A 24,636-nucleotide genomic window follows, 5' to 3' on the forward strand; every position below is an offset into this window, starting at 1 on the left:
TGGCCTAAAGGTCTGACTCAGTATAAGGCGGCTTCATTTGTGTTCCTACAGAGAGAGACAGAAAGAGGCCTCTCAGCTACCAAACTCCTTACACAGTGCGGGCAGCTCCACTTTCCCTCCGGGGCCTTCTCCAGCTCCGGGTCCAAACAGACAAGGTGGTAGGCCCGAGGACACGTGTCGCACAGAATTATTTCCCCACCCTGTTGGCACACTTCGCAGTAATCCTGGTGGTCCGTCTCATAACCGTCACCTTCTTCAACTGAAAAATAAAAGAGGGACAAGGAACCAGTAATCCCCAAAAGGCAAAACTGAGGCAGGATTTTATCTTCAGAAGGGAAATGGATTTTCAAACTCTCGGGAGCTTGTTGAGTTCGTCAGTCTGAAACAGTGGCAGGGTTGCCAACTCCAGCTTGGTAAACGTCTGGAGATTTGGAGGCAGTGCCGGAGAGGGAGCACAGCATTCCACCCTCCAAAGCTGCTATTTCCTCTGCAGGAACTGAGCTCTCTAATCTAGAAATCACAAGAACCAGTGTTGTGTAGTGGTTAGAGTACCAGACTCCCACCTCTGCCGTAGACGTGTACTGGGTGTCCTTGGGCCAGTCACACATACTCAGCCTAACCTACTTCACAGGTTGTTGTAAGGATAAAATGGAGGAGAGGGATAACGATATAAGCTACTTTGAGTCCTCACAGGGGAGAAAGGTTGGGTTTAAATGAAGTAAATGGTGGAAAGTGCCATCAAGTCATAGCTGACTTATTGCAAGTGGTGACCCCCGGTGGGGTTTTCATGGCAAGAGACTCACAGAGGCGGTTTGCCATTGCCTGCCTCTGCAACCCTGGTCTTCGCTGGAGGTCTCCCATCCAATTACTAACCAAGGCTGACCCTGCTTAGCTTCTCAGATCTGACAAGATCAGGCTTGCCTGGGCTATCCAAGTCAGGGAAAATGAAATAAAGAAAACAAAATAAATTCCAAGAGAACTTCACACTCCACAGTCAGGTTGGCAGCCCTAAAAAGCAAAGGTGAGAGGAACGCAGTACAAGAGGTAACAAAAAAAAATTTAAATCCTGAATTGTATGTAAATGAATAATATTGATCACAGGGAGTGACTCAAAGTATGAGACATACAGACATAGATACCAAATTAATATAAGCATTTAGACCATAAAATATGCAGAGCAGCAGTGTCCACTGAACATACTTTGAGTCACTCCTTGTGATCGGTATTATTCATTTACATACAATTCAGGACTTCTTTTCTGCTACCTTTAGTACGGAGTACCTCTCACCCCTGTTTCTTCAGAGGTGTTCTGCCTCTCTTTTCCCCTTCTAACCCGAAATTGCAGACATGTACCTTTGAAGGACAGCCTCCCGCTCGACACTTTTCTTCGTGCTGCCCTCCTGTGGGCAACTGTGCCCTCCCTGCTTCCAGAGTCCCTCCTGGGGCTGGCAGAAGCGGACTAGGCATACGCAAATCTACTTAATTGGCTTAATTTATGCAGCATCCATCCACAATGCCGGCCAAGGAAGGGAACAGCAGGAAATTCTGGCCAAGTCTAGCAGGAGATGCATGGCTGGGAACGTAGGCAGACACCCGGAGCAGGCAGTGGAGACAGGAAATGGCAGGGCTTAGAAAATCCTTGGACAGCCTCGGGGCCAAGCCAACATCTAGCAGCTGCCCAAGCAAAGAGGCCAGCCTCACAGGGGACAAAGTATTTATGGGCTGGCCAAGCCAGGGGTAACCAGTGGTCTGGCAGGATGATCCGACCATCTCCACAGCACTGAGCAGATTTCCATCCACCAGGAGGTCCCTCGTTGTGAAATTCAGCTTCTCTTGGCACAGACTGCTATTTGTATGTGCGATGCGTCAAAATGTAGCCCTGGGCACATCACCTGTAGGGAGAAATACACACCCCACCCCACAGGAAGGAGGAAAAAGAGAATCAGGACCAGAACTCACGTCTTTTTTTCTTCTTCTGCCGCTTGCCCTTCTTGCCCAGGCCGGCTGAGGACTCCGAACGCATGGAGGAGCTGTGGATGCTGGCGCTGTCCAGGTCAGACTCCTCTCGCTCCTCCTCTTCGCTCTGTGAAGAGAAGCAAACGATGCTGAAATACTGTGGCTGCCCTTCCCCACACCTCTGCCAGCCCACTGCTCTTAATAGGGGAAACCGGGTCTCCAAGTGACTGGCCCACAGCAGCCATTGCAACAGATAAATACATAACAGATGGCAGACAGATGTCATGGAATGTTCACAAACATTCACACTGCTGACAGGGAAGGGGCCAGGCACAGAATTCTAGCTACAAGGGCAACTGTTGTTAGAGAAACAGAAAGACTGTTGGGTGTTTGTGGTGTTACTGGCAGGAAGGAGAGATGGAGACGAGGAAGCTGAGCTGGGCAAGTACACTGGGGGCAGGGCGGTTGAGGAAGAGCAGGAGGAGCAGGGCTGCCAAATCTGGCTTAGGAAATTCCTGGAGATTTGGGACGCAGCCTGGGAAGGGCAAGGTTTGGAGAGGGGAGGGACCTTGGCAGAGTATAATGCCAAACAGCACACTCTGCAAAACATCCATTTTCTCCAGGGGAACTGATCTCTGTCGTCTGGAGATCAATTGTAATTCCTGGAGATTTTCAGCTACCGCCTGGAGGCTGGCAACCCTAAGGAGGAGAGGGACTGATCTAACAGTGGGCTGAGAACTAGGGACCCAAAGGCAGAGAAAGATACAGTTGGACAAAGGACATAATGTACTGGGCATGCAGAATCTCAGGTTTCCATTAAAACAAAATGGAAGTTTGCAGCCCGGAAAACCCACAACAACCAAAATGGAAGTTGCTCAGTTGCAAAGACTTGAGCTTTTTCTTAGCACAGCCTGGGTCGCAGCCAAAGCTGTCTGACAGTTAAGGTAGCCAAGTCTGGATTTCAGGCCCTGACTTGTGACAAATAAGATTGACAACTGTGAGAAGCGGCAACCCCAAGAGCAGGAGGCACTTGCTTACTGAGGAGCCTTTTTTCCTTTTATTGGCAATCCCCCCAAAGCGGAATTTCAGGCCAGCAACTTTCTTCCCTTTTCCTTTTTTCTTGCTGTCTTTGGTGCTCTTAATTTTCTTCCGCACGCCAGGACCTGGAGGAAAAGAGAGATGGCTCACACTGAAGTCACACCACCACCACCCTACTGGCACCGCCAGCAAGAGTCTTCTTATCAAAACAGAGAGGCAGCAGGGTGTAGTGACTAGAGCAGTGGACCAGGATTTCAGGATCCCAGGTTCAAATTCCCATTCTGCCATGGAAGTTTGCTGGATTACTTGGGCCAGTCACACCCTCTCAGCCTAACCTACCTCATCGGGTTGTTGTGAGGGGAAAAAAAGAAGGGGAAAACGATGTAAGCCACTTTGGGCCCCCAATGGGGACAAAGGCTGGGTACAAACGAAATAAATAAACAGATCCATGCCACAGAATCAAATGATCAAACTGTTCTTGGGCTCCACTTTTTCTTATTCTACGCACTGTTTTCCAGTTCCCACCAAACTCAAGTGAACCCACCACATGCCCAAGATCTCCACATCGGCTGTTTCACTTCTGTGGATCTTATTTGCAGGGCTGCTCAGAACTGGCAGCTGGGGTCAGCCCGACATACAAGGCACGGCTAGTATTGGAGAGTTCAGCTACACCTTACAGTTCTTTTGTACTTGAGAACCAGTTTTGTGTAGCAGCTAAGAGCAGCAGGACTCTAATCTGGAGAGCCAGGTTTGATGCCCCACTCCTCCGCTTGAAGCCAGCTGGGTGAACTTGGGTCAGTCACAGCTCTTTCAGAGCTCTCTCAGCCCACCCACCTCACAGGGTGATTATTGTGAGGATAATATTAACACACTTTGTAAACTGCCCTGAGTGGTTGTTCTGAAGGGCAGTATATAAATCGAATGTTGTTGTTGTTTCTTATCTTTTAGGTTCCCTTCTCCCTCCTCTGCCCCTTCTCTGTTCAAGGGCACAAGACATTCTCATTTTGGGGGTAGGGGGTGTCTGTTACAAATATAGCTGCCGTGATTGCTTCATTAAGTTGTGGATGCAAAGGATTATCTTAACTCTTTCCTCCTTTTGCTGGAAAAAAATTGCTCATGAACAGCTTGTATTTTTCCTCAAGAAGAGGGGAAAACACTTCTTATGACATTAATTGGCATTGATTTACCATGGAAGAGAAGGTGGGAAGGGAAAGCCTTCAACCTTTTCCTCCCCTGCCATTTTCTCACTGCAGAAAAGCCACCAGCAGGGTCAAAGTTCCTCAAAGGCAACCCATACAGCGAGGGGTATGAAGGTGCCTTCTACTGAATTCGAGCACTAGTTCTACATGGTGAAGACCCCGGGTTCAATCCCTAGCTGTGCATGCAAATGTATGAAGCTGTCTTACAAAGAGTTAATCAGAGTCAGCACTTTCTACTCTGACTGGGAGAAGCGCTCTAAACTCTCAGGCTTTTTCATCACTTATTCTTTTCTTTTTTCTACCTGGATACATCCGGGACTGGATATGAGGCCTTCTGCACGCCAAGCAGATGCTCTACCCGAGCCGTAGCTCCACCTCTCAGAATCAGCAACATCCCGCATGCTTTTGCAAACCAGCCCTGCACCAATGTGCTCCTCTTCCCTTGACTCCGTTACCTTTGCCCTCCTTGGTTTTGGCTTTCCTGATGGCAGGCTGGGGCAGCAGTGGTTGCGGCATGCTGGTAGAAAGTGGCGCCGGAGCAATGGCCACCGTCTCAACAGCTGCAGCCACGGCGGCTGCCGCTGCCGCTGCCGAACTGCCTTTGAAGGGGTTATTGGCACTGAACTCCCGCCACTTGGCTCCCAGAACGGTCATCATCTTGGACATCGGGATTTTGGGATTCCGCTTGGCAACCAGAGGTCTAGGGAAGAAAAAGGAAGCTAGCAGGTCAAAGGGCTCATCCATCCACGTTGCTCAGCACTGTTAATTAATACACATCTGTATATGTCCCAGGCAAGCCCAATCTCATCAGATCTCGGAAGCTAAACAGGATCGGTCTTGGTTAGTAATTGGATGGGAGACCTCCAATGAAGACCAGGCTTGCAGAGGCAGACAATGGCAAACTTGCTGTAGTCGATGTTTGGTGAATTGTGACGGTCTATGGCTATAGATAAAAAACTCTTTTGATTGATTGATTGATTGATTGATTGATTGATTGATTGATTGATTGATTGATTGATTGATTGATTGATTGATTGATTGATTGATTGATTGATTGATTGATTGATTGATTGATTGATTGGCAAACCTGCTAGTCTCCTGCCTGGAAAACCCCAGCAGGGGGTCGCCATAAGTCAGCTATGACTTGAGGGCACTCTCCACCATCACTGTAGCTAACAAAGCCTAAGCTATATAAAGGCACTCATCACCAGGGCTTTGGGAGGAAGTAAATGCCTTGAGGCTGACTGACATTTTTAATGGATTAAACTAGACACAGAGTTAACGGCACACTTTTTGGATTCTATTTCTGTTGGGTTCCATTTCCCTTTTTTCGGATTCTATGGCTCTGGCGCTGTACTGTAACAAGGAATAAGAACAGCGGCTCCTCATTCCAACACAGACAGCTGCTATTCAACTCCTTCTTGCCATTGTCAATTCTGTACCTTCCTACAGTTCTCGTGCTCCATTTTGGGTAGCTAAAGCAAGCCAGAATGAAACCTAAAGGCCATTTTTCTATGGCTTGTGTACATGTGCAAATGTTTATATTAACTTTGAGGGGGTTACTCTCTAAAAAGTTTTTTAAGTAAAATTTTTCTGCAAATGTGAGGGTTCCCCTAGAACTTGTTTCATGGATTCGGCTATCAACAAGAGGAACAGCGCATCTCTATTACACAAAACCATACCTACGCATAGGCAGTTTTCCAATGTATACTGCCTCTGAATAAGGTGGCTCTATATACCTACTTGCCCTGACCTGAATGGCCCAGATGAGCCTGATCTCGTCAGATCTCAGAAGCTAAGCAGGGTCGGCCTTGGTTAGTAACTGGATGGGAGGCTTCCAGCAAAGACCAGGGGTGCAGAGGCAGGCAATGGCAAACCACCTCTGTTAGTCTCTTGCCATGAAAACTCCATCAGGGCTCGCCATGAGTTATCTGTGGCTTGAGGGCACTCTCCACCACCACATGTACCTACTCCGGCTACTAGCTGACAGTTCTATCCCCTCTGTGAAGAGAGATCCAGAACACCACCAAGTCATGCACACACACAGCCATTAACTGGCCTTGCCTACCGAAGAAACTGGCTAAAAGCCTTGTAGTTCGTCAGCATGTGATAGTCTTCTTCAGAAAAAGCGTAGTCTACATCATCTAAGCCCCACTCTTCCATGAGCTGAGCCGAGGTCTTGGGCTCCTACAGGAAGGCAAAGAGCAGAGGGGCAAATCGTGACAGGGCAGCTGCGCTGAGCCACTACAACAAGGTGCTCTGCCTAGAGAGCCCCCCCCCCAAATCCCAGACACAGTTTGGAGATCTAATCCTGCAGTTTCAAAGGCAGAGCAAAGCAAGACGGGCGACATGCCCCATCGCTGCTAGATAACAGGGCAACTTCTCACAGCAGCCCTAAGAGGCAGACAAAGTTCCTGCATTCTTTTCGCCAGCATCCCCAAAAAGTTCACTTAGAGCAGCATTTTTGCACATTGTGATTGCTGAATTTATGCTTTTGGATACTCCTCCGCCGTCTCCAAACCAGAGCATTTGACAAATTGCTTTGAAGAACGTGGGCAGCAAACTAGGAGAGCGATGGCACCAAGCACCGTGCAAAGACGATTCCTGATGCACAGGAAATGTCTCGATTCTAGAGACTATGCACAGCCCCAATGCATCCAGGTCAGGTTGCCAACTTCTAGGTGGGGCCTGGAGATCTCCCGGAATTACAACTGATCTCCAGATGGCAGAGAAGAAATGGAAGCTTTGAAGGGTGGACTCTGGCATTATACCCCAATGAGGTCCGTCCCCTCCCCAAACCCCATCCTCCCCAGGCTCCACCCCGAAATCACTGGGAATTTCCCAGCCTGGAGTTGGCAACCCTATGTCCAGAGCCTTTGCTCTGTAGCAGTTATTCCTGCCATGCTACCTGTGGGCATTATGGCTACCCCCACATTTCTGGAGTACTTGCTTGCTTCTTCCTCAAAAGTACCATTCCAAAGCAAAAAGCCAATCCTGGCTCTCCTCCCTTTCATTGAAGTGCTTCAAAATTGTCGAGGAGGCCTCTCCTTTAAGTCTTCAGAGAGCGCTCATTTGGAAACAGCTATCTTTATCATAGGACAATGCTCAGCTTGGAACTTCCTAACATTCCGAGGAACCTCCTAATGTTTTGCAATTAGATGCCGCTCCCATGGCAGCCATTTTGTGCACACTACCTGTTCTAAATTTTTGTTAAGTGCCCACTGGTTCAACAAGATTAGGGGCCTCTGCTCTGTAGTATAGAGATGGATTTCATTCCCTCTCTGTCCCCGTGGCAAGAAACTGCAGAATAGCATAACTTAAGACTTCTCACATCGACATATACCTTTAAACCTCCATCTTCATTCTCGTCCTCTTCGTCCTCTTTCTTTTTCCGTTTGGCTTTTTTCTCCTTCTTTTCTTTCAGCTTCTTCTTCTTCTTTTTGTTGGGGGAATAATCACTGCCTTCACTGTCCGACTTTTCTCCCAGCAGCTCCTCCTCATTTTCTGAGATTTCGTCATCGAGGCACCCCTGCATTTCAAGAAATACAAACATGTATATCCTAGAAAGACGATAAACAGGAGTTTTGTGGCACCTTAAAGACTCGTGAAATGTTATTCCAGGATTAAATTTTCAGGGGCTCACTTCTACAGACGCAATGAGTGGATCCTAGGTTTGCAGGGAGAGGGGAGGAACTGCAGATCAAGAAGCCATGTAATGTGGCAAGTACAGGATGAGATGTAATTATTAATGTTTTTATTTATTTGCAGAATTTATACCGTCTTTATGCTTTCATCATCATCGTAAGAACATGCATAATAAAAACACATCTTAAAAACCATTAAAACAAACAAAAAAACCCACATCACTAAAACAATTAAAACCAAGTTAAAAGGCATATACAATACAATAATATAAACATTCATTAAAATGACAATTAAAACACAGAGTAGGAAGGAGAGATTACTGAGGAAACATCAGGCAAAACAAAACAAAAAGTCTTCACCTATTGGTGCAAGATGGCAACTGAAGGGGACAGAGAGTTCCAGAGTTTTGATGCCATGACCAAGAAGGGTTGGGTTGCACCAACCTTGGTTACGGATCTTCTGATATCATGTTTCAAGTGCCCCCACCTTCGTCTCACCATCCTGCTGCTCCTTTCACTGTGAGTGAGCAGAGGCGGAAGGTGTGGAACCTTTGCTGGCGGCAGGTTCTTCCAAAAAGCAGTAAAAACGGCAGCTCAGCAAGAGGGGTTCTATGTAGGGGAAATGAGTGGGTGGGAATATGGGGCAGGAGCGTGTCAGCAACAGCATGATGTCACTTCAGAAATTATGTCAGTCCTCTCTCGGAATTACCAAAAACTCTAGTGTTTGACCATAGAGTTTCAGGTGGTTCCTTGAGAGGCGTGATGTCACTTCTGCTGCTTTCCTACAAGTGACATCACACCATTGGCCTAAAAACCATTTTTAAAAATTATTTTTCTACCGCTATCAATCTGGAAGGCAGTGGGAAACAAAGGCAGGGGATCGCCCACCAGGGGTCTGACAACCCTAGCTGCATGACCCACCTGTGGGTCCTGTCTCAATGTTTTAAGAGCTCAGGTCTAGAGTGACCCAGATCTGGGCCGATTCCAGACGACTAACCTGAAGGCGCTGCATGCCGCCATGTTCCGGATCGCGACGGGGAAAACGCGAAATATTGCGTTTTCTCGCGCGAGTTTTGCGCGACGTCACGCCAAACTCGCGCAAGAAAACGCGGTATTTCGCGTTTTCCCCGTCGCAATCTGGAACACGGCGGCATGCAGCGCCTTCAGGTTAGTCGTCTGGAATCGGCCCAGATCTAGTTTATGTTCTTATTGCGGAAAAAACTATCAGCCCCCAAATGTCGGCTCCCTCATCTTCTTTGTGCTTCAGTTCATTTTCCCAGTTCTAGATTCACATTTACTGGATAAATCCTGTCATTTCTGAACATGACCGCTGACCTGTCAGCAAACTTCCTGCTGGAATTTTCTTACTATCACCAATTTTTGTGCAGATGTGTACGTGTGTGCATGTGTAGTCTCCACACCACCATGTTAGGACTTCCCAAGCCGCCTCATGTCATGGCCAGATGGATTTTCACATTTTGTTTAAATCCCCCAAATAAAACATTCTAACTCGAGAGGGAGAAGTGCTTTGTCCCCCACCAGCTGCTAATGAGTTTTGGTCCTTCAAGTTTTCCGTTTAATAATAAAAAACGGAGGGGAGGAGGGAATTGGACTCCCGCCTTTCACCGGAGATATAAACAGTTATAATTTTGGCCTGAATAATTGGTTGCCATGGTAATTCCTGCAGAACCGGCTGAAATCCCATCTCCCCTTCTGCCTCTATCTCCAACAAGGACCTCTATCTACATATGTTCACATTCAAACCACAGGCTGGTTGTTTTATGTAAATACATCTCCTATCGGTTCTGCTGTTGGGAACTCAATTGAGGACAACTAGCAAATGCATTTGGCTGCCAAACCAGCGGAGCTGAAGCAAATTAATTCTCACAAACTGGAAGGAGGATTTGGGGCCAAGAGAAAAGAAATATATCCACAGCCATTCCCCATTTTTCAGATGTGCCTGTGCAGAAATATTTTGAAAACCAGAAGGTGCCAAAAAAGAGTAAATTAATAAATTACCATTTTTTGGTAATTAAAGGGGTCTCTTAAACTTGATGTCACTTAGGGCTTCGGCATGTCTCAGGCCAGCCTTGATCCACATGTTGTTAGATGCTGTGCTATTGTTTGGGAGGTTAGGGATCCTGACGGTGTCTTGCCATCTTCTGGGCATGGAGTAGGGGTCACTGGGAGTGCAGGAGGGAACGTAGTTGTGAATTTCCTGCATTGTGCAGGAGGTTAGACTAGATGACCCTGGGGATCCCTTCCAGCCCTATGATTCTATGAACAACAACTGCACTTATATACTGCTCTTCTAGACAGATTAGTGCCCCATTCAGAGTGGTGAACAAAATCAGTGTCATTATTATCCTCACAATACAGCTGGGGAACTGGGGCTGGGAAGAGTGGCTTACCGAAGGCCACCTGCTAAGCTTAGGGAAGAAGTGGGATTCAAACCAGCAGAGTCCGGATGCACAACCCAACCACTTAACCACTGTGCTACCACTTGAAAATTTAACCAGTAGCACATCAACATTTTTTCTCCTCGTTGCCCACAACTTCAAGCAAACTAAATGCCTAGCTGGTTGGTGGGGGTGAGGTAGCTGTTCTCCCAGCCCACAGCACCAAACATTACTGACTGTCTCAGCTTGTGGACATGACAGGCAATAGTGCCGTAAATGAATCTGAAGGGGTACAGCCCAGAATTCCATTTATTTTGTACAATGTGCAAAAGTTGTGCAAGGAAATCAGCAGTGGGAAACTGAGTGATGCCCCATACATGCCGGAACCAACCCAGACAGCTTGAAAGGATCGACAGCCGAGAATCTCCAGATTCTCTTGGCTTAACAACAACAAAGCACCCAACATTTCAGCCCCCATCCTTTTCCAAAGCACAGACAGAAGCAGTCCCTGCATGTGGCTGCATCATCATAGCTGGCAACTCGGCAGGCTGCCAATGACTGCCTGGTTTGTCCAGGTGAAAGATGAGCAAGCAGGTGCAGAAGCAAACACTTCGGTTCATGGGATAAATACAAGGCTGTAGCGCACACATGTGCAAGCAGCATCAAGGACCTCCAAAATCAGAAAAAGATAAAACTGCTGACATTTCTTTTAATTTGCTTCCAGGGTCTACCGAGAGTATATAACCCATGTTAAAGGATCTTCTTCTTCATTACTGTTTCCACAGCCAAAGTCATAAACAGTAAGCTATCACCTACTTAAAGGTAAACCTAGAGTTTACTGCCACAGTTACAACGTGATTTTATTACAGCTGCCAAAGATTTAGCTACACACAACGTTACTTGTTTATCTCAAACTCTTAATAGCCAAGAAGATTTAGCTTCAAGAGAAATAAAATCCTGCTTAAACGGAGGAAGAATAAGTTTAGGTCTCCAATCTAAAAATTCAGAACACTCCAAAAGAACATGATCTATAGCATTAATTCGGTTAGTACCACATCCACAGAGTGTTGAGTATGGAATACCACAAATCCTGCCCAACGACACTGCCAATGAAAAGGCATTCAAAAGTGCAAGCAAAAATGCCTTTCTATACTTTGGGGAGTTAACTCAAACAAATAATTTGATATTTTCATCAGAGGAGGGGTAACAACTGAAAGAGAAGAGCATACTCTGCAAGTTCTAACCAACAGTTAATTATAATCAAGATCTCTCGAACGTCTTTTGATTAACTTATTCAATTCACTACTACTCATAGTTTCTATCATCTCATGAGTGATGCCCAAACATGTTAATTTGTATTCCAAATATTTACCCCAATGACTCACATGACGATCCAGCATAACTAATCCAAGAAGACTTGGTTCTAGGGATGTGCACTTTGGGTTTGGAAAGATTCAGGATTCCCAAATCAGCCTCAGCATTGCTGAGCGATTTGTATTGCTTTGGGAAGCTTTGGGTAAAGCGGCAGCACTTTTCTAGCTGTTTGTATTGCATTTTCCCATGGGGGCGGAGTGGCAGGGCAGGAAGTTTGAAAACAACACTTTTCTTGCCATTTGCAAGCAGTGAGAAAAGTGTTGCTTCAAACGTCCCACATTTTCTTCACCTCCCCCTCCCATCAGGTGAAGAAAGCCATGGAGCGTTTGAAGCAACGCTTTCCTCACCACTTGCAAGGGACAAGAAAAGTGTTGCTTTGAGTTTCCGAATCTTTATGGAGCATACCGAAGCTGTTTAAACACCAGAATCCCGAAGTGGCTTGCCGGTAAACCCAAAGCGGGAAACCCGAATCTTTTTCAGGCGCACACCCCTCCCTGGTTCTGGTTTAAAGATGCTAATTTTTAAGTGAAATGCTCTCTGCCAAGCCTTCACTTCATAAGACATCTCCTCGATCTCGGCTCTCAAAGCTATTCCTGACACACGAGTTCCCAAGATATTGTGAAGGAACTTTAATAGTGGTCCATTAATATTATCTGTCATTATTCGCTAGATGCTGGGAAGACCATTTTAAGGCTTTCTTTGCTACATCATTTGCTGACAGTAGTATAGTCCAATCTATGTTCTCCCAAGAAATATAGAATTGGCCTCCACTTGCAGTTTCAGAAGTGAAATCATTCATTTTCCAAAAGTAATCCAGCAAAGCCCCAGGATCTGATCCGGTGCCTCCAAAGTTATTTAAAGTAAATGCTGATTGGTGAGACAATATATTGGCTCCTATTTTTATGCAGAGTAATAAGACAGGCATTATGCATACCTCTTGGTGACATGCAATAACAGTTGCTATTTACAAAAAAAAGTGGTCCAACAGATTCATGTAACTACTGCCCTGTAAGTCTGTTGTCAGTGGTGGGCAAGTTACATGCTTCCCTGCTTTACAAGAAATGATTATCAAGGATACCAGATAAAGCTATCTTGGGATAAGAGCAAGATGGATTCCATAGAGTTATTAGTGCAGTTGATCATTGTCATACTCTACAGTTTATGGTAGATAAATATACCAGCTCAAAGGAGGGCCCGCTGGCTGTGGACTTTACAGTAATGTACAAAGTACTTTACAGTAGACTTTACAGTAATGTACAAAGTACAGTACAGAACAAAGTAATGACATACTTTGTAAACCACTTTGAGTGGGCATTAAGTTGTCCTGAAGGGCGGTATATAAATTGAATGTTGTTGTTGTTGTTGTTGTTGTTGTTTATGGACCTCAGAGCTGTCTCTGCACCCAGGCAGCAATTATGTGATAAGCTGAAGAAATCGTCTATTCACAAGTGTCTTTTATTTTTGATTCAACAACTATATGATCAGCCTACAGCTCAAGTACGATGTGGTCCATCCGGTGAACTGACCAGAGCTATAGCATTGAAGGAAGGAGTGAGAAGCAAGGGTGTAACAACAAGGATGTTGTTAAATTTGTACATTAATGATTTAAGCTCCCATATTTCCAGAGACGAATTCCATTTGCCTTATCTAACTCATGTTAAATTGCCGTGTCTTCTGTCCGTGGATGACACAGCCCTCCTTCCAAGATCTGTGGTCAGCTTTCGTAAACTTATCCGCTCCTTCTCCGAGTATTGGTCTAAAGAGGACCTAACTATTAATGTTTCTAAGTCAAAGGTTCTTCTTTTTAGCAAAAAGCGACGGATGAGGAAATATAAGTGGACAGTAGCAGGGCAGTCTATGGAGCAAGTAGAGTAATTTAAGTATCTAGGAGTTATATTTCAAGTGAATCGTTCTTGGAAGGTACATTTAAATTCTGCTGTAAGATCAGCCATGAGTACTGGGAAGGCTATTTTGAGATTCTATTGTCCTCTATGAGGAGGACAATATGTTCCTGCAACAGTTAAAGCATTCAACCCTGAAGTTTCTGGGCAATTGTCGTATGCTGTAGAGGTATGGTTCAGTGTGGTGTTAAAGGTCTGTGTGTGTATACGCATCAGGCGCCTGCCTTTGCCTAGGAAATCCTACATTTGCATAAATGTTTACTTATTGGGCATAATTTATTTTCTTTTGACAGTTACAAAAAGCAGATAGAAGCTCTTCAGAGCACTGAAACCCCACCTCCAACCTCCGAAAACATTATTCCACTTTTCCCCCACCCCATTCAGTGCTGGCTTCTGAAATTCCAGGCAATACTCACAGACTTCCAAGGCACACCAATGCCATAAGGGCTAGAAACTTGAACAAATGACAGTGGCAATTCTCACAAAGCTGAACGCTGAGCATGGAGTCCTCACAGGCCTGCCCATAAGTCCACTCTCTCAAAAGAGTGGCCATTTCCACACTTCCTAAAAAGAGCACCCCACTCACCACGCATTTGTGGCTTTTTCATGGGATTTCCGACATCTCTGCAAAACAGATGCAGGCAGTTTTCACAGCGCCACGAAAATGGAAGCAAAACTGCCTGCATCTATTTTAGAAACAGAGATGTCGGAAATCCCATGAAAAAGCCACCAGCATTCGGTGAATGGGGTGCTCTTTTTAGGACTCTTTTAGGCTCTTTTTAGTATCTCCCACAGTCACTTCCATCCACTCCCTCCCTTCCACGGACCATCCAGAGACTGTACAGTTGGTATGCAGCAGGCTGCCAAGATTTACTGCTACTCACCAGGGACAAACTGAAAATGAGGCGCTGCATTGCAGATGAAGCTTCACAGAGTGAAGTCTGTGGGATCCGGAGGGGAAGATCAGGATAGAGACAGCGCCAAACTGCCTCCTTCGTGAGAATCACAAAACACGGCAGTGTGAAGGTCCTTTCCCCACACTTTCCTTTTGCAAGTCTGTTCTTGTTTTCTGCGTGTCTGCTCTTACTTTCAAATCCCAACTGACACTCATTTGGCAAAAGCCTTGATTGAATGCTACTCTGTCCGCTAGGCAGGACTACAGCAATGCGTTTTACATGGGGCTGTACTTGATGAGTATCAAGAAACATCAGTGTGTTTAAACGAGGCAGCTGGGTTACTTAGCAAGGAGACTTCATTTCACAAGCTCAGATTTAATCTGGATCCAAATTGGCAAGCTCTGCCTCCTTCTTGACTGTCAAAGGAACGTGACCATGACTTGTGTGGTGGGAGGGGTTCCTCCCAAACCACTGTGCCCTCTAGACCACCCAACTAAATTTAAAGTAGGGGCTAGACAGGGGTCATTTCGTAGAAAAAGAGCTGGAGGAACTCATTAGCACAACTCATTCGCATATGCCACACCCCTTGACATCTCTGGAAGTGTGTCATTAGCATAACTGATCTACATATGCCACACACCCTGACATCACCTATCCTGGCTGTTTTGGACCCAATCCTGGCTATTCAGGGCCGAAATTGGGCCCAAAATGGCAGAAAGGGGTTGAAAATGGCCGAAAAGGGGCCCAAAATGGTCAGAATTGGGCTGCTGCTGAGTGGGAGAGTGATCCACCACCCATCAGAGACCCGGTCCTGGCTGTTTTAGGCCCAATCCTGGACATTTTGGGCCAAATCCAAGCCGAAAAGGGCCCAAAATGGCCAAAAATCAGGTGGGCAGGGCCACTGATATGTGACCTCTTTGGAGAACTACCGGAACTGCGTTCCTGCATGTTCCCCTTCAAAATGAGCCCTGGGGCTAGAGAATTAGACTGCAACTGCAGAGCCCTGGATTCGAAGCTCCACTTTGTCATAAAGGCTTCAACCACTCACTTTCAGTGACCTTGCCTAACTCACAGGGTTGTTGTGAGCATAAAATGGGGAGGAGAGAAGTGCCCCAAATTCCTGCTGACAGACAAGATGGCACACCTAGTTATGCTCCCTGTGTGTTCCTGGGCTCATTTCAAGGAGCGGGTTTCAATGTACGTGGCCTGAGTCTGAGTTGCTTTTTTCCACATATTACAAACTAGAAGTTAAAACTCATGAAATGAATAATCTGCCTAGTGTGACAAGAGGAATTTATTAATAAATTTAATGGATTGGAGGGGGGGAGGTTCCGTATACATATGGAAGGACACTAAGCTAGGAGTTTCTTTCCCATCTAAGCCATGCTACACGGAGACAGAAAATTGGGGAAGTCTAAAAAGACACCAAGGGGCCTACTTGACCAATTCTTTAAGCAGCTGGTGAAAACAAACCTTTCCCATTGCCTGGGGGTTGGCAGTAGCCCAGATGGCAAGGCCATGCTGGCTTTTCCCCACATCTCAACCCAGCTGTTTTGTTTTCAATATGTAGTTTCTCCTGACTAAATATTTATCCCCCCTCTTGCCACCAAGGGGAGCTGTGATGGGCTGATTTGGTAGGCTGGGTAAATAAAACAGTGCTGACAGGATGGAACTGAGAGGTAAAATAGATTGCTGATTCCGCACACGTTGGATAATGCACTTTCAATGCACTTTATCAATTGTTTGAGGTGGATTGGGCTGACCTTCCTCTACTCTGAGGTAAAAATTCTCCTCACCAAGTATATGAAGCATAGGTTTGACAGGAAAGTAAATATTGCATATATTTTCCCTCATGGCTTCAAAATCTTCAGGTATTTTACAACCATATATCTTACCCTGAGTTTCTTAGAGAAATGGCAGCGTAAAAATGTACCAGATGCATCCTAGAGACACTTTACTAGCTTCTGAGGCCCTTGAAACTTAATGTATAGTTTTGCAGCTGGCTATAATGTTTGTGAGCACCTGCCCAGGGCAATTCAACGCATCTGTTGAACATCCATTGAACATTATCTATTTATGCAAAATATTTCCATCACGTATGTTCAGCTATCCTTCTGGAAGCAGCTACTAACAACCTACAGTTAAAAACAAATTAAAATACAGTGCAAATATAAAATAAATATAAACCAGACATCAGCGTGCACCCAAACGAGTTGAAACGTTTCAGAACAGCAGCAAATAATGGTTAGGCAGGTTTTAAAAAATCAATGAAAGGCTTGGGAAAATAAGACTAGTTTTGTCTGAAACTTAAAAAGCCAGTGCAGTGGAGTGGATTAAGATCTGGGAGAGCCAGGTTCAAATCCCCACTCTGTCATGAAGCTTGCTAGTTTGGTGTAGTGGTTAAGAGAGGCAGGACTCTAATCTGGAGAGCCAGGTTTGATTCCCCACTCCTTCACTTGAAGCCAGCTGAGTGACCTTGGACCAGTCACAGCACTTTCAGAGCTCTCTCAGCCCCCCTCCCCACCTCACAGGGTGATTGCCCTGAGGATAATAACAACATACTTTGTAAACCATTCTGAATGGGTGTTAAGTTGTCCTGAAGGGCAGTATATAAATCAAATGTTATTATTTTTATTATTATTGTCTGGGTTGAAATTGTCCCCAAATTTGTCTTTGCTCATGAACTAAACATAACTAAATATAAACATTGGTCCAAACAAAATACACGTGGAAGCCCCCAGAGGGAGGACAGCTGAGCCCGTTCAACCTAATCTTGACCTACCACTGAAATCACAGTTCAGACAAACATTCAACGATAGCTCACAGGCCATTGGTTTCAGCCCCCTAATCCCAGTCTTCTATATCCTCCTGGATTAGAAAGTTCTATACAAATTGGAACAGGACTGTCTTGGAACAGGAATGTACATCAGCCAAGCAGATCCAAAAGCTGGTTCTGAGATTCTCCTTTGGAAGGTCCCTTCTGTGTGAACACCCACAGGAAGAGCGGTTCCCAGCCCCCAGCCTGCCAACCCAAATCAGCTTACCTCCTTCTTCTTTCGCTTGATTTTGGAAGCCTTGTTCTCCTTCAGCTTCTTGGGTTTCTTCTTCTTCGGGGGGTTCACCGGCTCCTCGGGATAGAAGTCCTCCAAGGCTTCCAGCACCCCATCATCTTCTTCTAGAGGAGGAGGAAAAGAAATCAACTACAAAACTAGAAATCCACATTATGAATATTTCCACACACATTGAATAATGCACTTTCAATGCACTTTAGCAATTCTTTAGAAATGCGTTTTTTGTTTCACAACGAAAACCCAGTTCCAAATGATCACTAAAGAGCATTGAAAGTGCATTATCCAACAGGTGTGGAAGCAGTGCAGGGGAGGGGGGAATCTTATCCAAATCAGAGTATCGCAAACACAGCAACCAGAAATTCCCAGGCTACCTTTTCCTTAACTGGGGAGGATCTACAGCTCAGTTGTAATGGATACCCTCAGCAGGCAGAAGGTCCCAAGTTCAATCCCCAGTGCCTCCAGGTAAAAGGATCAGGTAGAAGATGATGTAAAAGACCTCCACTTGAGATCCTGGAGAGCCACTGCCAGTCAGAGGAGACAGTACTAACCAATGGTCTGATTTGGTATAAAGCAGCTTCGTGTATCCACGTGACTCACTGATGGACTGATGGTTCCTGTGCATTTAAAGCACCCAGCTCCAGAGGAGGCTGACTGTTCTGTCTCTGCAGGATTGACTGTTCTACTCAAGACATGCAACATGGCCTACCTTACAGGGCTCTTTTATAGACTAACAAGTCTTTAGAAGAGTATAACTCTGCATTGCACTGTTGAATAATATACATAAAGCAAACTGAATATCCTGAAGCATTATTTAAGGTCTAAATGTTCTTAACATCACCGGCACTACACAGACGAAAGATAAGAACTCAAGCTGAGAAGTCCCTAATTCAAATCTCATCTCTGCCCCAAACCCAGCCCCTTTCGAGCATCCACATGACATTCCCATAAACGCCCACAATTCCGGTTTTGCCATTTTGCTCTGATCTTTCCCAAACCTGATTTGATAGGGTCTTTGGGGGCAGTCTCTAGCCTAAACATCTTTGCACACCTTGTGGACGAGACAGTCTGCATTTTTACAGGCCCCACCCACACTGATGCCATTTCCTTCGCCTTTGCCAACCCCCCACCCCACCCCGTTCAATGGCTACCACCAACACCCAGCCACCAATGCACCTGGAGGGGTTATTTCCTAACTGCCCATTTTTTAAGAAATCCTTCCAGTGGTGGGGGGCGGGGGGCTGAAGCCAGGAAAGTGCAGGGGAAACTACTGTGTGGGACACTCCATTGCTGCAGAGAACGCCTCTCTGTATTCACAGCAGCCATAAGAGCTCCATAGAGAGTGGTCCCTGCGTGGACGTAGCCTCTTCCTCCCTTCTCTCCATCATTTCCACCCTCTCCTCTCCTGATTGATGCCCAGAACACTGCAACGGCAGCAAGCCCGGAGCCTGGCACCCAGAGAAAACTCCATTTGGCAGCCTGCCAGGTGTGGCAAGGAAGGGGTGAGACAGAAAGAGCCTTGCCTCCCACAGCAGTGGCTAATGCCAGGTAAAGAGACTTGGAGCAGTGAGTTTGGGATATGGGGGGGGGGGAGTTTGGAGATCAGACCCCAGGATCCTGACCCCATGACGCTGCCAGTGTTCTCTGGAACACAGCCAGGTCCAATTTGGCAAGGAACTGCTCAGAATAAACCAAGATCCCCACCCACCCACCCTGCCACTATTTAGTAAAATGGCTTGATTTGCAGAGACAAAGTATGAATCAAATGGGAGGAGGCTGTTTGTTCACCCCTACCTTTCAACCCAGCGTGGGGGTGGTCAAATCATAGCTTGTTGGCAAATGGAGGAGAACTTAATTGATGGGATTCATGCTGTCAGGGGCAGCAGAAAGACAACTTAATAGAAGGTTGGTCTAGTGAAGGCAGCCATGAGAGCTAACTAGAACCTCCACTTTCAGGGGCAGAATACCTCTGAAAGAACATTAGATGCTCTATGCAAGGAGCTGGGAGGACACAGTGATGTCTTGTCATGTCATGCCCAGCCTGTGAGATTCCAGAGGTGTATTGTTAACCAGGCCCTGACATGGATAGCCCAAGAGAGCCCGATCTCATCAGATCTCGGAAGCTAAGCAGGATCGGCCTTGGTTAGGAATTGGAATGGGAGAACTCCAACAAAAACCAGGGTTGCAAAGACAGGCAATTGAAAACCACCTCTGTTAGTCTCTTGCCAGGCAAACTCCGTCAGGGGTCGCCATAAGTCAACTGTGACTTGACGACTCTCTCTGCCACCACCACGGTTAGTCACAGCTGGCGACTGAAGTGGCTCTTTATCTGAACCAACAAGGCAGCTGATACATTTTTTTTTAACAAGACAAGACTAACTATTTGCATTCCGAGCAGTATCTCCGCCACGGCAACCTCAGCTAATGGGTTTTTAAAGTCCAGCTGTGCAAGCCTTAAGAAGGCAAACCTTCTTGCTCTCTGCTGTGCCAGACAGCAAGACTAGATCGACTGGGCTTAAGTTACAGGAGAGCAGATTTCAGAATCAGATGAAAGTTTGGAGGAACTTCCTAACAGTGAGAACGCTTGGACAACGGGACCAATTCGCAGGAGGTCTTCACACAAAGGCATCTGTTGGGGATGCTCTAGTTTTGGTATTCCTTCATGGAGCAGGGGCTGACTAGATGGCCTTCAAGGACCCTTTCAACCGTATGATTCTATGTATCAAGGGAGACAGATTTACAGTGAAATCCTAAGCAGAGCCCATTGGCTAAGACTGGAGCAACTCTGCTTAGGCTTTCACTGTTAATGGACCAACTGGGTTGATAGGCAACCCCTGATCCATGCACCTGTCGCAAGATATCAGACCATCTTGCTTGACACATAGGGCCAGATTTCCTCCCAAGCACCCGATGCACTGGCACCATTGCTGGGGCCAGCACTGGAGAAGAAAGCAACAGGCACGGCTTATGCCTATCATTGCCTTCCAGACCTGCACAGCCACCAGCCGAGTCCACGGCGAATGCCTGAGATGCTGACTCCAAGCATGTCCAGCAAATACATGCCCCTTCTTTGTTTGCCACAAACCAACATCATCATAGATAAATACTACATTTTCTTTCTTTCTTTTATTGGAGGGGGCACTTGGGCCCAAGAGGGGTACCTACCCCAGATTGCATCCTGATACAAGATGTTACGAGCAATTCCAGTTTCCTTGGGGGATAATTTTTTTTCATGCTGAGTGCAAAAGAGAACACCCATGTATGTTCAAGGGCTGTATATCTCAGACTGCTGGAAGTTGGGGCCTGGGAACGCCCAACAGCTAAGGGCCAGTTTGGTGTAGTGGTTAAGAGTGCAGGACTCTAATCTGGAAAGCCGGGCTTGATTCCCCACTCTTCCACTTGAAACCAGCTGGGTGACCTTGGGCTAGTCACAGCTCTCTGGAGCTCTCTCAGCCTCACCCACCTCATAGGGTGTTTGTTGTGGGGATAATAATGGCATACTTTGTAAACTGCTCTGAGTGCGTATTACGTTTTCCTGAAGGGTGGTACATAAATCGAATGTTGTTGTTGTTGTTATAACATCTCTTTGCCTGCTTGTGAGCACCCAGCCGCTGCCCAGGCCACAGCTGTAAACCGGATGAAACTGATCTAGCAAGAATTATGCTGGTGCTCACCGTAAAGGAAGAGATGCCCTCATGGCAAGCCCCGGCAAGATGCACTTGACAGAAATAAACAGCAGCAGCTTTTAAGGATAGTGGTGGCTGGTGGGAAACTTCCAAGTTCACAGGCGATCTGTTTTAATATGTCATGTTAAATTGCTGATGCTCTGTTTCAGCATTGTTTCAACTCTGTATTGGATTTCTGGCTTCCCCCCCCCTTTCACACTTTTGCAGTTTGTACTGTATAGTATGTTGTATTGTTTATCCGCTTTGAGACTTCAGTGAGAAAGGCAGACTATAAAGAATGTGAATAGCATGTGTTGGGGGGGGGCACAGAAGAGGCCTGCTGCCCCTATGTCTGGCAGGGGTGGCTTTAATTAATGGGCAACAGAATGCCGGGTGAGGCAATTGCTCACAGCCATGCTCTCCCTCCACCCCAAGGACAGGGGCAGCCGGATTGGCACCAGCAGTTGCCTATGAATGTCCTGTCTGAGGCTTAGGCAGCTGGCTTCTGGAAAGGGACAGCAGCTCTTGCCCAAATCCCATGGGGTAAAGGCCATTCTTTTGTTGGACCCTGGTGGAGGGACTGGGAGTGGTGGTACTGATTCTGGGGTCCATTTTAGATTATTGTTATTTTTTATCCTGGGCCCCACAATCAGTAAGACCACCCATGATTCCTGGCTTCGGACCTTCCTGGAAGCCCCAGCATCACCAGACCAGATTGACATCGCTCTACTCCGACCAAGCAATTTGGAAGGCAAATTCCTGGCAGGAAAAAGCATGGAAGGAAGATTTTGCCTCAAGGGCTAAGAATGGAACCTCCTTGCTCTGAGACAGTCTATCTGTACATCCCAGCTACTAGGCCAAATCCTCACTTTTGTGCCCCAGAGTGACTGTCCAGATGCTGCCCATGCAGAGCCCATCAAGGTGAGATCTGGGAAAGCGGTGCCTGGTTTTAGAGAGCGCTGCTCCTCAGAAGGGAGATTTTGCCTCAAGGGCTAAGAATGGAACCTACTTACTCCAAGGCAGTCTATCTGAATACACCGGCTACTAGGGTCGATCCTCACTGTCCTGCCCCAGAGCGACTGTCTGGAGCAGCGCCTGGTTTTGGAGAGTGCTGCTTCTCAGAAGGCAGCTCTTGCCTGCAGGGTTAAGAATGGAACCTCCTTGCTCAGAGGCAGTCTATCTCTACAGACCAGCTACTAGGCCCGCTCCTCACTGTCGTGCCCCAGAGCGACGGCCTGGACGCTAAGCAGGCGGAGGAAAGCAGGCGCTGGGCTTCGGAGAGCGCCGCTCCTGGGAGAAGGGCACCCCCTGTCCCGGGAACGCGGGGACAGCCATCACCCGGCTCAGCCAATCACCCAAACCCGAAGCCCCGCCAGGTCCTTTTTCCCGCAGGGAGAAGGGAGCGGCCAGCCCCGGCCAGCCCGCACCCCGCAGGCAGACGGGCAGGGCAGGGCAGGGCAGGCAGGGCAGGGCGCGCCCCTGGCCCGCTCGCCGGCGCCTTACCTGACGCGTCCTCGCCGAGCTCCGGCTCCTCCGCCCCCCGCATGCTCAGCGCTCCTCCCCGCCAAGCGGGCCAGCCTTCGCCCGGGGCGCACGTTGCGCTGCGGAGGGCGAGGCTGCTCCGCGCGAAGATGGCTGCGGCGGCGGCTCGCCCGGGGGTGGGCGGCTGGCTGGCTGGCTGGCGGCCGGCTGGACGAGGGGCTGCCGAGGCGACGAGGGCCCTCCCGCCTGCCTGCCCGCCCCGCCGGCCGGATCAGCAGCAGCGCAGAGCCCCAGCAGCCTCGCACCCTCCCGGAACGGAACCGCACATGCCCAAGCGCGGTGACGTCCAGTCTGGTTGCCTTGGCAACCGCATCCCATCATTTGGGCACCGGGCTTTTTCTCCCCCCCACCCGAAGCCGGGGATGCGCGCACACGCGCACAGCCCGGCTCCCTGCTTCCAAACGCGCGCCCAACTTGGCCGAAGGGGCGCCTTTGGGAGGTCTGCAGGGGCGAAGCGCCCGGCCAATGAGGGTGAGGGTGTTTTGATGGGGTTGCCAACTCTGGGTTGGAAATTCCTGGAGATTTGGGGGGTTGAGCTTGGGGAGGGAAGGGTTCGGGGTGGAGAAAGTGCGATATAATGCCATTGTCCATCCCGCAAAAGAGCCAGACGAAGAGAGCTGTGGTTCTCAAAAGCTTATGCTACAATGAAGTTGGTTAGTCTTAAAGGTGCTACTGGACTCTACTATTTTGCAACTAGACTAATACGTCTAACTGCTCAGTTTTTCCAGAGGAACTGATCATTGTAGTTTGGAGAGCAGTTTTTAAGTCTGGAGGAGTTCGCCGTGTTAGTCTGTAGTAGCAAAAGCTGCAGATGCATGCTGAGGAAGAGAAATGCAGTTCTCGAAAGCTTATGCTACAGTAAAGTTGGTTAGTCTTCAGGGTGCTACTGGACTCTTTTCTGTTTTAAGTCTGGGAGTGCTCCAGGTCCCACCTGGAGGTTGGCAACCTTAGGTTTGCATCCCACCAAGGAGGGCAGTGAAGGCTGTCGTCTTCCCTAGTAGACTTTGCATCGTTCCTGATAGGTGGCTTAGGCAGAGGAAGAGTCAGTGGCCACAGGGCACCCCTTCGCAGATGCTTGGCTGGGTGAAAGCCCACTCCACCTCCAGCCTGCTATCCTAAATCCAGCCTCGCCCTTCCAAAGACATGCTGCCCTTTCTTTCGTGCTCAGCTGCTTTATCCCAGGAGGGGGGGAAAAAACCTATACACTCAACCAGCAATTCAGGTGTGGAATCGCACCCATGGACATGGTGATGGCCACATTAAACAGATTGATGAAGATCAGTTCAGGTGGCTAACTGTGTTGGTCTGTAGTAGAAGAGCAAGATTCGGGACCCGTAGCACCTTAAAGACCAACGAGATTTCCTAGGTATGAGCTATCAAGCTAATTCCAACATGTATTAGAGCCAGCTTCCTGACACTCTAATTTACAATACCCTTCCCACCTTCTGCCAGGATTATAAGGGTACCTTCCTTTCTCCACTCTTCATATCTGATGAAGCAAGCTCTAACTCTGGAAAGCTCATATCCTGGGAATCTAGTTGGTCTTTAAGGTGCTACCGGACCTGAATATTGCTCAGATACATGGAGGATCAGTCCACCCATGGCCGCTCATCATAGTGACTTAAGGGGAACCACCACTTTTAGAGCCAGCCAACCACTGAATACCAATGTTAGGAGATAACATCAGGTAGGCCAAGGTCTCTATACCTTGTTTGTTGGCCTCCAGATGCTGGACTAGGTAGACCATCTGAACGAACAAGGCTCTTATGTTCTTCCCCCAGTGTCAAGGGTTTCAGCACCAAGAACCATTTGCAGCTTCATCACTGGAACCATTGCTTGAGTCATGAACCTCAGGCTCATAGCCCCCATATTTGAAGTTTGAGAAGCAATGGGTACCAGTGGGTGGCTGTGGAGGGAGTTCCCTTTACAGACACACACACACAGCATTATGGAA

The 24,636-nt window shown here is 47.4% G+C and overlaps 1 protein-coding gene across 1 annotated transcript in view; it reads right to left on the reverse strand.

Annotated features, from left to right (window-relative positions):
* Nucleotides 1–22,686, reverse strand: part of CHD5 (chromodomain helicase DNA binding protein 5) — a 75,172-nt gene extending 52,486 nt beyond the window's left edge. The window contains exons 1-8 of the mRNA XM_055001802.1: nucleotides 22,644–22,686; nucleotides 17,452–17,582; nucleotides 7,537–7,722; nucleotides 6,262–6,380; nucleotides 4,649–4,893; nucleotides 2,995–3,119; nucleotides 1,960–2,083; nucleotides 93–259 (exon numbers count right to left, since the gene is read on the reverse strand). Coding sequence (XP_054857777.1) covers nucleotides 93–259; nucleotides 1,960–2,083; nucleotides 2,995–3,119; nucleotides 4,649–4,893; nucleotides 6,262–6,380; nucleotides 7,537–7,722; nucleotides 17,452–17,582; nucleotides 22,644–22,686 — 1,140 coding nt within the window. The remainder of the gene's footprint in view (nucleotides 1–92; nucleotides 260–1,959; nucleotides 2,084–2,994; nucleotides 3,120–4,648; nucleotides 4,894–6,261; nucleotides 6,381–7,536; nucleotides 7,723–17,451; nucleotides 17,583–22,643) is intronic.
* Nucleotides 22,687–24,636: the final 1,950 nt, after the last annotated feature.

The sequence above is a fragment of the Eublepharis macularius genome, chromosome 17 (genome assembly GCF_028583425.1).
Source record: "Eublepharis macularius isolate TG4126 chromosome 17, MPM_Emac_v1.0, whole genome shotgun sequence".
In the NCBI taxonomy this organism is placed as follows: Eukaryota; Metazoa; Chordata; class Lepidosauria; order Squamata; family Eublepharidae; genus Eublepharis; species Eublepharis macularius.